Source organism: Phoca vitulina, unplaced genomic scaffold (genome assembly GCF_004348235.1).
Source record: "Phoca vitulina isolate PV1807 unplaced genomic scaffold, GSC_HSeal_1.0 scaffold55, whole genome shotgun sequence".
In the NCBI taxonomy this organism is placed as follows: Eukaryota; Metazoa; Chordata; class Mammalia; order Carnivora; family Phocidae; genus Phoca; species Phoca vitulina.
In genome coordinates this window covers 6,195,144-6,209,646 of record NW_022589758.1, presented here as the reverse complement: position 1 = coordinate 6,209,646, position 14,503 = coordinate 6,195,144, and the positions used below count along the sequence as shown (strand labels likewise).

Sequence of the window (14,503 nt, the reverse complement as noted above, 5' to 3'; positions counted from 1 at the left end):
ATAAATAAAATCTTTAAAAAAAAAAAAAGAAAAGAAATGCGACTGTGATATATAATTAAGAGATGTATGTCCATTAGGCAACTGGCTATATGGATGCAGATCTTAGGAGAGAAGTCTTGGGTGGACAGTGGAGTTAGGAGTTGTCATCATCTGTAGTAGCTAAAGCCATGAGCACGAATGAGCTTATCTGAGCAGAGTGATGAGACCTATGGAAGGAATAGCGTTTTGTTATGCCCCTGGGCAGTTTTGCAACCTTTTATATACTTGAAGCACATTTTCCCACTTTAAGAATTTGGAAGGGGAGTTCCTAATTGTTTCACTTTTTATTTCTAATTCTGTTCCGTAGCTTGTTCCTGTTCTTAGTTGTTAATGATAACTAAAAATAAGAAACTGTAAATAATAGCAGAGGAATACTTGGAATAACATCTCCTCAATTCCCAGTACCAGTCAGTGACCAGGTTCTGTTGGTTCTTTCTCTTAAGTACCTCAATACCATCCATATTTCTCCATCTCTTATACTTCCCTGAAGCCATCATCTCTCACGAGTCTCAAATTGGAGTCTTCAGGCTTGCACCCTCCGATCCATTTTCCTCCACACTTAGTGAGTGTAAGCTCTCTAAAGTACAAACCTGACTGTATCACTCCTTTGCTTTGAATAATTTCTTACCTGCATACAAAGTCCAGATTTGCTAATGTAGCTTACCAGGGCCTTCATGGTCTGGTCCCTTCTCGCCTTTCCCACTTATCTGCTGCCATGTTCTACTTGGCATTTTTTGTTACAGCCTCACTGCACTCCTTTTAGTTCCTTAATTGTGGCATGTTCTCGTCCCTGAAGGCTTTCCTCTAAACACACTCTGCTCTATCTCCCTGAATTGCTCTGTTTCCTCCTCCCCTTCTCTAATCCATCTACTGCTCATCCTTCAGATCTAACATTCCTCTAAAGAAGTCACTTCTAAGCCACCCCATCCTGTTCAGGTCACTGTCTCTTTGTGTTCCTCTAGCTTTCTTTATTCATCCCATCAAAGAACTTATTGTTTGCTTTGTAATTGATTCTTTGTTTCTCCCTCACTGGGCTGAAAGCTTCATGAGGTCAGAGTTCATTTCTATCTTATTCACTGCTAAATACCCAATGCCTAGCAGAATACCTGACCTTTAATAGATACTCAATAGCTATATTTTGAATGAAAAATTAAACAAGTTGTAGATGGCTTTTATAAGTCACAACTGTTGTTATTTTAGAGAGTATAAAACTATCTAGCAATTATATGGATCTATATTCCATGCATAGGAAAGCATTTGGATAGATAGAAAGCATTTTCTTTGGAAGAGTGGGATTCTGGGCGTTCTTCATGTTCTTTTTGCTTCTCTGTATTTCTGATTTTTTTTTTAATAATGCCTGTGCGATGCCCATGAAGTGGAAAAATAAAAATCTGGGGCACCTGGCTGGCTCAGTCGGTGGAGCATGTGACTCTTGATCTTGGGGTTGTGAGTTCAAGCCCCACGTTGGGCGTGGAGCCTACTTTAAAAAAAAAAAAAGAACTCTAATCTTTTGGAGGGGGCATTTGGAGCTCTCCAATTAAATTCCTATTATTGGGACAGTTATGTTCTGCTTTTCATTATTACCAGCAGCACAAAAAATTACTTAGAAATAAACCTACAGAAGTGTAGAAAAATCAGAATATCTCAGTGAAAAAAGAGCCAAAGTGCTTAAAGATACATAAATGTGGTAAATTTACTCTTTGTAATGCACCAAAATTACTGTTACTCAGGGAGGAGAAAACAGAGACTTAGGTTTTTGCCTTTTTTTTTTTTTTTTCCCCGCAAAGAAATTGCCATGTTGGGGGCACCGAGGTGGCTCAGTCAGTTAAGCGTACGACTCTTCATTTCACCTCAGGTCATGATCTCAGAGTCGTGGGATTGAGCCCCATGTCGGGGAGTATACTTGAGATTCTCTTCTCTCTCTCTCTCTCACTGCCTCTCCCCCTGCTCATGCTCACTTGCAGTTCTCTCTCTCTGTCTCTCTCTCTCACTCTCTCTAAAATAAATCTTTAAAAAAAAGGAGAAATTGTCATGTTGACCAAATTGCTTTGAACCTCAAGGTTTGGTACCAGGAAAAAATAGTGTCATAAAAGCTAAGGAAGAATGCTGACCAGTATCAAGTGCTATAGAAAAACAAACAAAAGTTTAAGCTTGTTTTATTATTCTTCTTCTTCCCTTTACAGGACCTGGTGTCAAAGATGCTTCATGTGGATCCTCATCAGAGACTGACTGCTGCCCTTGTGCTCAGACATCCTTGGATCGTCCACTGGGACCAACTGCCACAATACCAACTAAACAGACAGGACGCACCCCATCTAGTCAAGGTGAGCGGCCCCATTCAGGCACTGTTTTCTGCATGTCCTCCAGAACACTGTGAGCCTCCCTCTCCATGCCTGCAGCACCTTTTTCCCTTTCGCTCAGCCGGCATCCATTTCCTCAAGTGAGATTCTCTTACAATGAGCGGTTTAGAAAAGAAAAAGTCAAAGCACGCCAAAATATAATAAAACTAGTTTAAGAATGACTTCTGAATTTATCAATCACGTAGGCCTATGGATTTCCTAACTTTTGTTTATACTTTGCTTTCTTACGCAAAACCCAGAGCAAACTCTGAGGTTGTCGCAGTGGCAAAACAGGTTCCAAAAGAGCATGCTTTGCTGCCTCTCATGTTAAAGCATTGCAAAGAAACAAAAAGTTGAATAGTCCTGAGTAAAGTGAGGCCTGCTTGTTATAAGCCCATCCCTGTCCTTTCTCATCCACAAGTTCAGCCTCCCACGTTTGCCTCTTTAATTTTAGTTAAATCGGAGGGTTTGACCAGTATGGTTATTTTCATTATAAGCCCAGTTAAATGTATATACATTTCATGAAGAAATTATCTAGGGGGAAAAAAGTCTGCATTTCATATTCTGTGTACTTGTGACTAGCCATTGTCATTTGTGTTGTGACCTCTCTTTCCTGTTTTCAGGGTGCTATGGCAGCTACATATTCTGCTTTAAACCGTAATCAGTCGCCAGTTTTGGAACCAGTAGGCCGCTCTACTCTTGCTCAGCGGAGAGGTATTAAAAAAATCACCTCCACAGCCCTGTGAAGTGACCTCAGTGAGCTATTTGGTACCATGGTGTAAGCTGATAGCACAAGTTCTGGCGACAGGTAGCACATATCTGAGAGACACCTGCAAGCACACACTGTCCCAGCTGGTACCCATAATGCTGCTGCTCCTGCTGCTGCTCCTGCTTCCGTCTCTTCTCGCTTTAAATGATTGTTAGCAAGTTAGATTTTCCTGGAGCTTCGGGTGAAATGAAAATGGAAACATGATGAAGACATATTCACTGAATCAACAAGAATAATGAACATATGAATACCACCTAAAAATACACTGAATAAAGTACTCTACACCATATAGCATTATTTTTATAGGAAATATTTCATGTCCCTGAAATATTCTTTGTTAGTTATAGGGATGGACAGTTTATGTTAAGCACTTAGCTTAAACAATCCGTTTCTATTAGCACTGTATCCCTTGTGCCATCCAACATTTTGTATGTTTTTGTAAACAGTTCATATACAGTACATTTCTGTACTGCTTTCTTTAATGTATACATGCTTTGTTTAACTTGGAATCTATTATTATTAATCAATTGACTATTAAATCGGGTTAAATAGTTCACCTGGATTAACAGTATTGTTGGACAGCCCTAAAAATGGCCAGATTGTGGAACAGCTGTTGAATGTAATACTTCCAAAATGTATATATCTTTCCCCATGTCTGTTTCACTGGTTCGTTCATTTGTTTGTTTCTTAAAGTCAGGTGCTTTGTCAGACTAACTTAGAGAGCTGTTATGGTAGAGAAAGTTATCACGTGTGTGTGGCATGACATCAAGAGTACACCTATGAAGTTAGTCCATATACGTTGCAACTCCTTAGGGTTCTTTTTTCCTTAATTAAGGAAGTAGTTCTTGCACTTTTGATCTTGAATAGTATCCATACTTAGTATTTGGCATATAATTTGGGATTTTGCCAATATACATCAAAGGCCTTTAAGAGTTATGGTGAAGATATTGGCGAAGGAAAATTTAACAACAGGTCATTCAAGTCCCATTAGATCTTTCATGTTTAAATAGATCAAATTGCAGAATTTAGCGTATGAATAACAGGATACCTGTTCTTGTATACCTGCAAGAAAAGTATGCTTTTTTGGAAAAAAGGTAAATCATAATGAGTTCTATCCCATTACAATGCTCTATATTAAACACTAATTTGAATGTAATAAAGGCCACCAGCCTCTCTATGAAATTGGATTTAAACTTTCTTATTCGAGGGAATAAAACATTCTTGATCAAACAGTATCTGTTCTCACCTGAAATCATAGCTCAAGTACCTAAGTGAATGTTCACCATTGAGTGTTTTCTGAATTCCTTCTGATAATTTATAGCCATATAATGCTTCCTTTAACTTCAGAAATGATCAGCTTTCATAGTGGTCACTGGGTCTGCTTAGATTACAGTATTCATTACCTACATCTAATTTGGGTAGTTTCCACAATTCTATTTGATTAAAGAAACTTTTGTATCCATTATTACCTGTATTTTAGTCGAGCTACCTAGTATACATTGATATGTAATATGAAAAACATGAACAAGGAAAAAGTGATTTAACTTAACCTCATCAACAATGTGCCCAACAGATCTCTTAGCCATGTACTGAGCCATTTACATCAGAAGTCTTTTTACCTGCCTGAAGCTTTAAATCTTTCTTTGAGAGTACAAAGCCAAGAAAGCGTACTTTAGTTAAATGTCTTAGAAGCCACTTATTATTCCTTAATTTCTCCTCTATGCAACTAAAGAGAAAGGGAAAATCTATAACATTCATTTTGCTTAAGTGACACAAAATGATTATTGCATAGAAATCAAATGTAAGTTTATCTTCTAAATAAAAAAATGTATAGGAAGAAGGATGCAGAAGATCTAGATGGAGAAAGTTTTATTAAAATTCTTGAGTATATGAATGCTAACTATCAAAAACTGCTTCCCATTGCCTGTAAAGAAAACATTTTTTCTTTCTTTCTCTCTCTCCTCTATTCAGTGTTTCAAACCATGACCATCCCAAATTCTTGTCACTTTTAAAATGTTAATGTAACTCTGAGCAAAAAAAAAAAGACATATTTTCAAATTTTGGACACTGATGCTATTCCATAATTGCTTAGGTGTTTTGTCCATCAGAGTCTTAGAACCAGAAGTAAAGGTGTAAATCCTTATAAATTATCTATATAATTTATTATCTAAATAACTTATCTAATTTAGATAATAAATTATCTAAATAACTCTCATATTGCATGTAAAGTACCTAAGACCCAAAGCAAAGACTAGAATCCTTAACTTCCCATTCAGTTTTTTTCCCTCATAACACCATGCTGCCTTCCCTTCATATTAATACCCAACCAGGAGCAGAGTTGTTCAAAAAAAATACATATTTCTTAGGACAATACTCTACTGGTAGATGAATGGCAAGTTTATTGCTTTCAAAGATACTGCCTTCTTTGCCTACTCCAGCTGCCAATTTTATTGGAGAAAAGCAAGTTGTATGTTCACAAAACTGAAGGCTTTTGTTGCCTAAAATGCAGTTCGTGAGCTTAATTTATTTCATCTGTGGTCCTGGTGTTCCTATTGCCTTTGACTTACGGCAGACAAACTTGGCCAACAATTGTGTAATGCTTGCCCTGGGTTTACCTTTCCATTAATTACTGAGTCCAGCTCCACTGGGCCCTTCACCATTTAGTTCCCCTAGTTACCAGGGCTTCTCCCAGAAGGTTTTAGTTCAGTCTTAAAGATTATTTCAATGTGAAAGAAAGAACTAAACCATCAGGCCACTTTTACAAACCTCCTCTTATCCTATAATCCAAAATAATATCTAGAATGGTAGATTGCATTTAACTTTTCCAAGCACATGCTGAAAAATATGGATTACACTACCACGTGTTTTGTATCTTCCCTTTCAAGTGATGATGTTAAGGTAAGTTTTTGTCCTTTTAATTTTTTATGTAAGTCATTTCAGCTCCTTCTAATTTATAGAGATGTCTTTTTTTCTAAGTACAGTAGACCTTTAACAGATTTAATACGGATTCATTTATTCACAAGCAACCCCAAAAATGCAAAAATGTAATGATTTTGACAAGGCACAGAATCAAGATGCTGCAAGGCTAATGTGTGGGGAAAAGTCACTTAGTGAGTGTCTGGAGGGGGTGTGTGTATGCAGTAGAGATTCACATTTCACATGTGGTAGGCTGCAAAGTATGGGTTTGGATCAACCATTTCCCACCTAATTTTAAGAAGTAGTTGCTTTTGGGGCCAGGGGACATTATCAGAGGTGGGGCTGGCCTGTTTGCTGTTCCCTGCACCCTCAGCCCAGGAAAGATTTGAAGGGGGAGAGGGGTGCAAAGGCTTCATGAGTAAGCAGAATGAATTGGGTTGGAAAGGAACTGGGGTAGGTCCAGCCTGGGATGAGAGCAGAGAAACATTTAAGATTTGGGAGCCTTGGTATAGATGTACTTAATCACCATGGAAGTCAGCAATACATATCTCAACAGGGCTTTGATATTCTCTACTTCCTGGCCTTTATAAATGATGGAAAATTTTTCAGCTTGCTTTACCATATTTTATAGAGAAAATTCTCATGGTGGTATCAAGCATTCATGAGATTTGTGAAGGCATTAGGACAGGTATCTCAGGAATGTAAAGAGTTAGAAAAGGTCTGTTTTCTGTGTTTAAGAAATACGATGGGTTCCATGGTTGACCCTTGGTGCTTAAACCAAGAGGTTCCAATCTAGTCCTAGAGTTCTGTCCCTCTGAAAGGTCCAGCTCCATGTGACTCACACTAGATGTATACATTGAGTTTTATTTAATTCACAGATAAGTTGACTTAACTCAGTATTTATATTTCAGTGAAAATAGTCCTCTTTTCACCTCCAGATTGCTTATATTTTGCTGGTTTCCCCAAGTGATCATTGGTGGAGACCAATTAATGAAGGAATGAAATTTGCTTTCTTGGGACTGTGGTATTCTGCAGAGCTACGCTTAACCACTTTTTCTAGTGAAGAATCTACAGAATGATAATACCTAAATATGGATGGCCAAGAAGAATTTGTATCTACAGTGTGCTTTATGTACTTCTGACACTGCTGTATTTTGTGTGGTCAAGTGACTTGTAACTGGTTCCAATGTGACTGAGTGTTCTCAAAGAATTCTAGTAATTAAGTCGACTTAATTTTCTTAAGCCTTGTATTACTATCAGTCTCACATTTACCACTTTGATTCTAGTCTTTTAACTGTTCATAACAGGGCATACCAAGGGTTGGGATGAGAGTCTACTTCCTACCTCTTACGGCACTTTCCTCATTATTTTGCCATATAACCTTGAAGTGCATGATAAGCTGTTTAAATGTCCATGACTTCTCCCAGAGCAACTAGCAAAGTATATGACATTGAATAGAGATTAGTGGAAAGGAAAATTTAGAGACTAGGTTCAGAGATGCAAACCTCAAGAAAACCTCTTTTAGAGCACATACCATTTCAGTACAATATGTGTAAACGTATGTGAGAGGAGAGTCTCTGTAATAGTCTCTCTAAGTAGATTAGTTCAATATCTAATTGAAGTGAAAATCTTTACTCCTAGTATCACTATAGTACTGAATGAACTGTATACTGAGTTTTTCAAACAAGTGTGTAAAGTAGAACTTTTAAATACAAAGCAAGGGTATAAGGATAAAGGTTTTGGTTTGTGTTTCTCTAAGTGTAGTTTATCATCTAAAGCTTTTTTTTTTAATTGCCATTCCTTAGCATCCTTAATAATTATGGGTGATGAGTTTTTAATTCTTAAAATTGTGTACATGTATTAGGTTTATCTTAACTCTTACCCTAAGCAAAAGGGAAGGTATACACCTAAGGGATGTAATTATTTTGCATTTTTGGCCTTGGGTGGGAATGGGGTGGGCAACTACTTAAACAGTTTTTAAAAAAGAAAAAAAATCACAAATATTTTTCTACTATTATACATGATCTTACTTTATACTAGTTTCTCTCTAGTAAGGCATGCCAGAAGCCCAAGGTACCATATCATGAGTTCCTATGTATTGTACCTTTTATTGGTGGTTAAATTGCATCAGATGCTTGGCACTGCTGCCATAATTATGAAATGCTTGTAAAGGATTAATTATCACTGAATACTTTAAATTGTTTTACTTAAGAGTTTAATCTGGGAAGTTTTCAAATCATACTATTAATGTGTAATCTAAGCTCTTTCAGATGTATCCATGAATAATCCTGGAACAATATTGCTTGTATTCCTGTCACAGAACAGGTTTTGTAATCTTTAAAAGAAATGAAAATTTATATAATAAAATTTCAAATAAATGCATGTATGTCATTTATCAGGTTATTTCAATTATATGATAATCCTTCATAATGTCAAATTCTATCCAAATTATAAATTTATCAAACTGGGTTGATAGAACTTAAAACGGGAACATTTCTGAGTTAATAAGAAGTGCAAGATAATTTTTGTATGCAAAGTCTTGGTTAGCCCAAAGAGTGTCACATCAGACTCACATGAGTCATTGATCTTAACCCAATACCAAACGTGATTAATGATTCAAAGGATACAGAGTGATCACCAGGCATAGGTGAAATAATCTTTTCTTGGAGACGTCCAAAATTATCAGACTTAACTCCAAAATACCGTTGCTCTTCCTCATTATGGTACATTTTGGACTCAGAATTAAAGGACAAGTTTCCTTCTGAGCGATGTGGAGACATTGCTTAAACAAAGGGAGTCATTTGGTTCTGCAACATCCCCTTTTTATACCTCATTAATTACACAAATGATGAGTCCCCATTCTCCAGCCAACCATGCTTCATCAATCCATAAATTCCATGTTTTACAATAAGCCATCTCTACAGACAAAACGTATCTTGCTAAAAGCATTTTAGAGATAAGGACTTTTCGTTTTCTTTCTGCTAGTTAGTAAATATCATTGGCACATTTAAGGGAATTTGATTGAGGTCATTGATTCCTGGTAGAGAGGGAATGGGTTATAGGCCTACAGTTAGATCTTTCCTTCCCCGTTGACATTTTCAGTAGTTTTGTATTATGATGGTGTATTTATTCATCTCAGGCTGCCATAACAAAATATCACAGACTGGGTGGCTTCAACAACAGAAATTTATCAGAGTTCTGGAGTCTGGAAGTCAAGATCAAGGTGCTAGCAGGGTTGGGTTCTTCTGAGGCCTCTCTCCTTGGCTTGCAGATGGCCACCCTCTTGCTGCCTCTTCATGTGGTCATTCCACCCCTGCTGTCTCTTCCTCTTACAGGGATACCAGTCATATTACATTAGGGCCTCACCCTTAACAGCCTCATTTTAACTCTATTACCTCTTTAAAGACTTTAACTCCAGGGTATTAGGGGTAAAGGCTTCAACATACGAATTTGGAGGAAGACACAATTCAGCCTAAAATAGTTTAGGGACTATCCACTTGGATTAATTTGGGTATTCAGGTTAAGATGGAGAGCTTCAAGGTCTACCTGGTATTATACAGAGGCAACATAGGGTTGTTAATGTACTTGTTTTCTGCTGCTGTAACAAATCACCACAAACTTTGAGGCTTAAAACAACACAGATTTATTGTCTCACAGTTCTGTAGGTGAGAAGTCCAATATGGGTCTCACTGGGCTAAGACCAAGGTGTTGGACAGGCTGAATTGCTTTCTGAAAGCTCTAGGAGAGAATTGTTTCCTTGCCTTTCCCAGTTTCTGAAGGCTAGCTGCATTCCTTGCCTCATGGCCCCCTTCCTCCATCTTCAAAACTAGCAATGGTGGGTAGAGTCCTCTTCACGTGAATCTGACTCCTCTCTTCCACCTTTTCTCATGGATTGGCTCACTCATGGACTCATGTGATTGGCCCACTCAGGTAATCCAGGATAATCTCCCCATCTCAAGGTCAACTGACTAGCAACATTAATTGCATCTGCAATCCTAATTCCTTTTGCCATGTAGGATAATATATTCACAGGGTCCAGGGATTAGGACATGGACATTTTTGGGGTCCATTAACCAGCCTACTGTGGTTATCTAGAAAAACATTTGGCTCCTCAGACAAGCCAATGTGGAGCAGCAATTTTTGCCATGGTCATTCTTCTGCAGCTTTGTAGATCCAGGTATTAAATTTTGTTAACCCACCCTAAATTGATAGAATTGATTGACACTAGCAAAGCTAGGTAAAGGAAGTGCAGGATGCTATAGGAATATATAGCAGAGTTGCCTAAGGGTCAGGGCAGGGCAGGCCTTCTAAGGAAACAATGATTATGCTGCAACCTAAAAGGGGAAGGAAGGGTAGAATAGAATGTACGGAGAGAGTTAGAGGCACTCAAGAAAATAAAAAGTTCTGTCTGAATGGAATCTAAAACATAAGAAGCATGACATAAGGTTCAAGAGAGAGGGGTCAGACCATCAGAAATAATAAGTCATATTAAGGAATTTGAATTTTATCCCTTTTGTTTCTCCCCACCCTTTCACCCCCAATCCTCATTCTTTTTTTTTTTTTCCTAGTGACCATGTTATTATTTATTTATTTACTTACTTACTTACTTATTTATATTTAGACAAGGGTGACTGCAGAGGGAGAGAGAGAATCTTAAGCAGGTTCCACAACCGACGCGGGGCTCGACACAGGGCTTAATATCACAACCCTGAAATCATGACCCAAGCCAAAATCAAGAGTTGGATGCTTAACCAACTGAGACATCCAGATGCCCTGGCGATCCTCATTTTTTAGCTCCTCTGCTACCAGGCTGAACCTTATGGCCCTATAGTTAATCATCTGAACTTCTACCTCAGAAGCACCCTGAAATTCCCTACATCCTTGCCTCTATACTATACCCACTGAGCAGTAACTGATATGTTGGAAAAAAACCATACAATTATGCAAATTGCTACCACTGCAAGTTTATGTTTTCTAATCTCAGCTAAGCTCTCAGTACCATGTCAGTCAATTCTTTCATTTTTCCTTGGTCATCCATTTTCCCAGTTCTTTTTTTTTTAACAGTTTTATTGATATAATTTACATACTTAAGGTTCACCCATTTAAAGACTATAAGTCATTGTTTTTTAGTATATTTACAGAGTTGTGTAACCATTATCATAATCTAATTTTAGAACATTGTCATCATGTCACAAAGAAACCTTATATCCTAGTCCAAGTCACCACTGTCTCTTGCTTGGACAATTGCAGTAGCGCCTTGCATGGTGTGTTTCCTCCCTTGCCCCTCTACAATCTATTCTTTTTTTTTTTAAGATTTTTTAAATTTATTTGATAGAGACACAGCGAGAGAGGGAACACAAGCAGGGGGGAATGTGGGAGGGAGAAGCAGGCTTCCCTCGGAGCAGGGAGCCTGATGCAGGGCTCGATCCCAGGACCCCGGAATCATGACCTGAGCCAAAGGCAGCCGCTTAACCGACTGAGCCAACTCAGGTGTCCTACAATCTATTCTTAATAGAGAAGCTGAAATGATCTGTTCAAAACCTACCAAGGATTGTAACAAGTGGTTTGGTCCCCTTTACCTCTCTGATTTTATCTGCCCAAACTCCCCCAGCTTACTGCGTTCTAGCCACATTGGCCTTCTTGCTATTTCTTGAATATGCCTGGTGTGGAGAACAAAGGCAAATGAAAAAAAATTAAACTTCCTTAAAACTTACAGCCCATTGACACACACTTGAGACAGGCAGAGTGACCTTCCTTCTGGAACTCAACTGCCTCAATGTTAATACTTTGCTAAAGGCAAAAGGCAACCTTAGCTTGACATTAACCAGACCTCTAGGATCCTTCCAAAAACCCCTTTGGAAACTTCCTTTTTCTCTACCCGCCCCCCACCAAGATATATGTTAGCAATCATCCTCCAAACATACAGCCCACTGATATACCTCTGAAGGGTCTCATGACTAAGATTTTACTAGATAGTGGTAAGTGACCTTTTCCTAACAACAGCTAGCCCCTCAAGGTCCTGGAAACCTTACTTTCAAATTCCTTAGAGACTTATGCCATCCTTAACCCCCTCCCAACTCGGAAGTGTATAATCAGCCATTCCTCACAACCCCAGTGCAGCTCTTTCTGCCCACAGGTCCTGTCCCCATGCTTTAATTTTTGCACCAAGACATCTCAAGAATTTTTTCTTGACCATTCGCTCCTGAACCCCAACATTTCACATCACGCTAAGCATGCTCCCACTCCGGGTCTTTGTCCTCTGCCCAGTAGTCATTTCCCTCAGATGGCCCCATGACTCACCTCTTTCCAAATGATTCTGATGATCAGTCAAATGTGGGAACCATCGTATGATAGTCAAATAAAGCCTGATTTTTTTCTCCTTTGGGGTTTTATACTGAGTAATTGGCAGAGACTTTTGGTTTTTACATATTTGAACTTTCAGACACTTGGAGTCTGACTGATTACTTGTCAGGTGCTAGGCACAACTGCTAAACACTGAATGCATTATATTAATTTAATTCCCACAATAACGCAATATGGTAAGTAGTATTCCTATACCCAATTTACAGCTGAGGTAACTAAGACTTAGAAATAGGTTAAGTAACTTGTCCATAGTCATAGAGTAATAAGTTGCTGCAGAGCTGAATTTGAACCCAGCTCTCTCTAACTTCAAAGCCCAAGTTCATAATCATTTGGCCTCAAAGCAAAATTTAAATAAATCTCATAGATATCCTTCATCCTCAATTGTGACTATTGCAAATTATTGCAAATGGGAAGAGAAACCCAGAACTTTAAGTCCTCCATCGTCTTTCAGTTTCCCTCTGAGAAATGCATGTCATTGATTTCTCATCCTCAGCTCTATTAGTGTTTTGGTCTGGATAATGCTTTGTTTGGGGGTGGGGAGTCTGTACTGTGCACTGTAGGATGTTTACCAGCATCCCTGGCCTCTGTCCACTAGGTGCCAGCAGCAGCATCCTTCTTCGCCAGTTGTGACAACTAGAAATATCTCCAGAGACTGTCAGATGTCTCTGGTATAAAACCACTGTTTCCAACAATTGTACTGTATTTCTCTGTCATTTAGGTATGTCCATTTCCCTGGAAAGATAATGCTGACACCCTAATGTTTTCAGAAAAGTGACTTATTTAAAAATAAGTTTACTGGGGCACCTGGGTGGCTCAGTCGGTTAAGCATCTGCCTTCGGCTCAGGTCATGATCTCGGGGTCCTGGGATCGAGCCCTGCATCAGGCTCCCTGCTCAGTGGGGAGTCTGCTTCTCCCTCTCCCTCTGCCTGCCGCTCCTCCTGCTTGTGCTCTCAAGTAAATAAATAAAATCTTTTAAAAAAATAAAGTAAGTTTACTTACAAGGGAAGTTATATGTTCTGTATGGTCAGCTATGTAAGTTGGCAGAGATTACTATAACAAAATACCACAAACAGTGGCTTAAACAGCAAAAATTTATTTTCTCACAGTGTTAGAAGCTAGAAGTCAGATCAAGAGGTCTGCCGTGTTGGGTTCTTCTGAGGATTCTCTCCTTGGCTTGTAGACAGCCACCTTCTTGTTCCCACGGTGTTCCCCTCTGTGCCTGTGTCCTAATCTCTTCTTATAAAGACACCAGTCAATATTGCATTCCGGCCCACCATAATGAACTCATTTCAACTTCATTACCTCTTTAAAGACCCTTTTTTTTTTTAATTCTTAAAGGACTTTATTTATTTGAGAGAGAGCACACGCACAGGAGTGGGGGGGGGGGAGAGAGAAACAGACTCCCCACTGAGCAGGGAGCCCTAAGCAGGGCTCCATCCCAGGACCCCCGGATCAAGACCAGAGCCAAAGGCAGACGCTTAACTGACTGAGCTACCCAGGTGCCCCTAAAGACCCTATTTCTAAATACAGTCACATTCTGAGATGTTAGGGGTTAAGAATTCAACATATGAATTTTGGGAGGGCACAGTTCAGGCCTTAACCCTGAGTTTATGTCTTCTCCCCTCCCTCCCTTCTGGTGTATATTGAGCACCTACTATATGCCAGACATTCTGCTAACTGATGGTAATAGTAAGCAACAGATGTAGTCTTTTAAAGTAATAACAAATGTCCTGCAACTATTATGCCTTGGTAATGGAGATGACCGGAGAGCCTTGCCCTTCCCCTCAGGCTCCCGACCAGGTTGGGTGGGCGAGAGGGCCTAGTTAAAACTAGCTGTGAGATTCGTTAATGAGTCAGCAGCAGCTCAAACACCGAGACGCGGGCTTGTCACAAAGCAGCAGACAAGTCTGATGTCAGCCAGCAGCGGGCGCCACCTGAATCCGCCCTTTATTATGACGCCTGGGCCCCGCCCACTCCCTCCCTGACTCCTTCTCCTCTCGGCTCACTGTCCCGCCCCCCGCGTGTTCCTGCGATCTACCGCGAACTCTTCAAAAGCGCGTCACCATCCGCTCTAACA

General features: G+C 39.3%; 1 protein-coding gene across 15 annotated transcripts in view; it reads left to right on the top strand.

Moving 5' to 3' along the window:
- Positions 1–8,428, top strand: part of RPS6KA3 (ribosomal protein S6 kinase A3) — a 113,692-nt gene extending 105,264 nt beyond the window's left edge. For all 15 annotated transcript variants that reach the window (XM_032389689.1, XM_032389687.1, XM_032389686.1 and 12 more), the window contains 2 exons: positions 2,223–2,363; positions 3,002–8,428. In XM_032389689.1, the coding sequence (XP_032245580.1) occupies positions 2,223–2,363; positions 3,002–3,124 (264 nt within the window). In that variant the 3' untranslated portion in view covers positions 3,125–8,428. The remainder of the gene's footprint in view (positions 1–2,222; positions 2,364–3,001) is intronic.
- Positions 8,429–14,503: the final 6,075 nt, after the last annotated feature.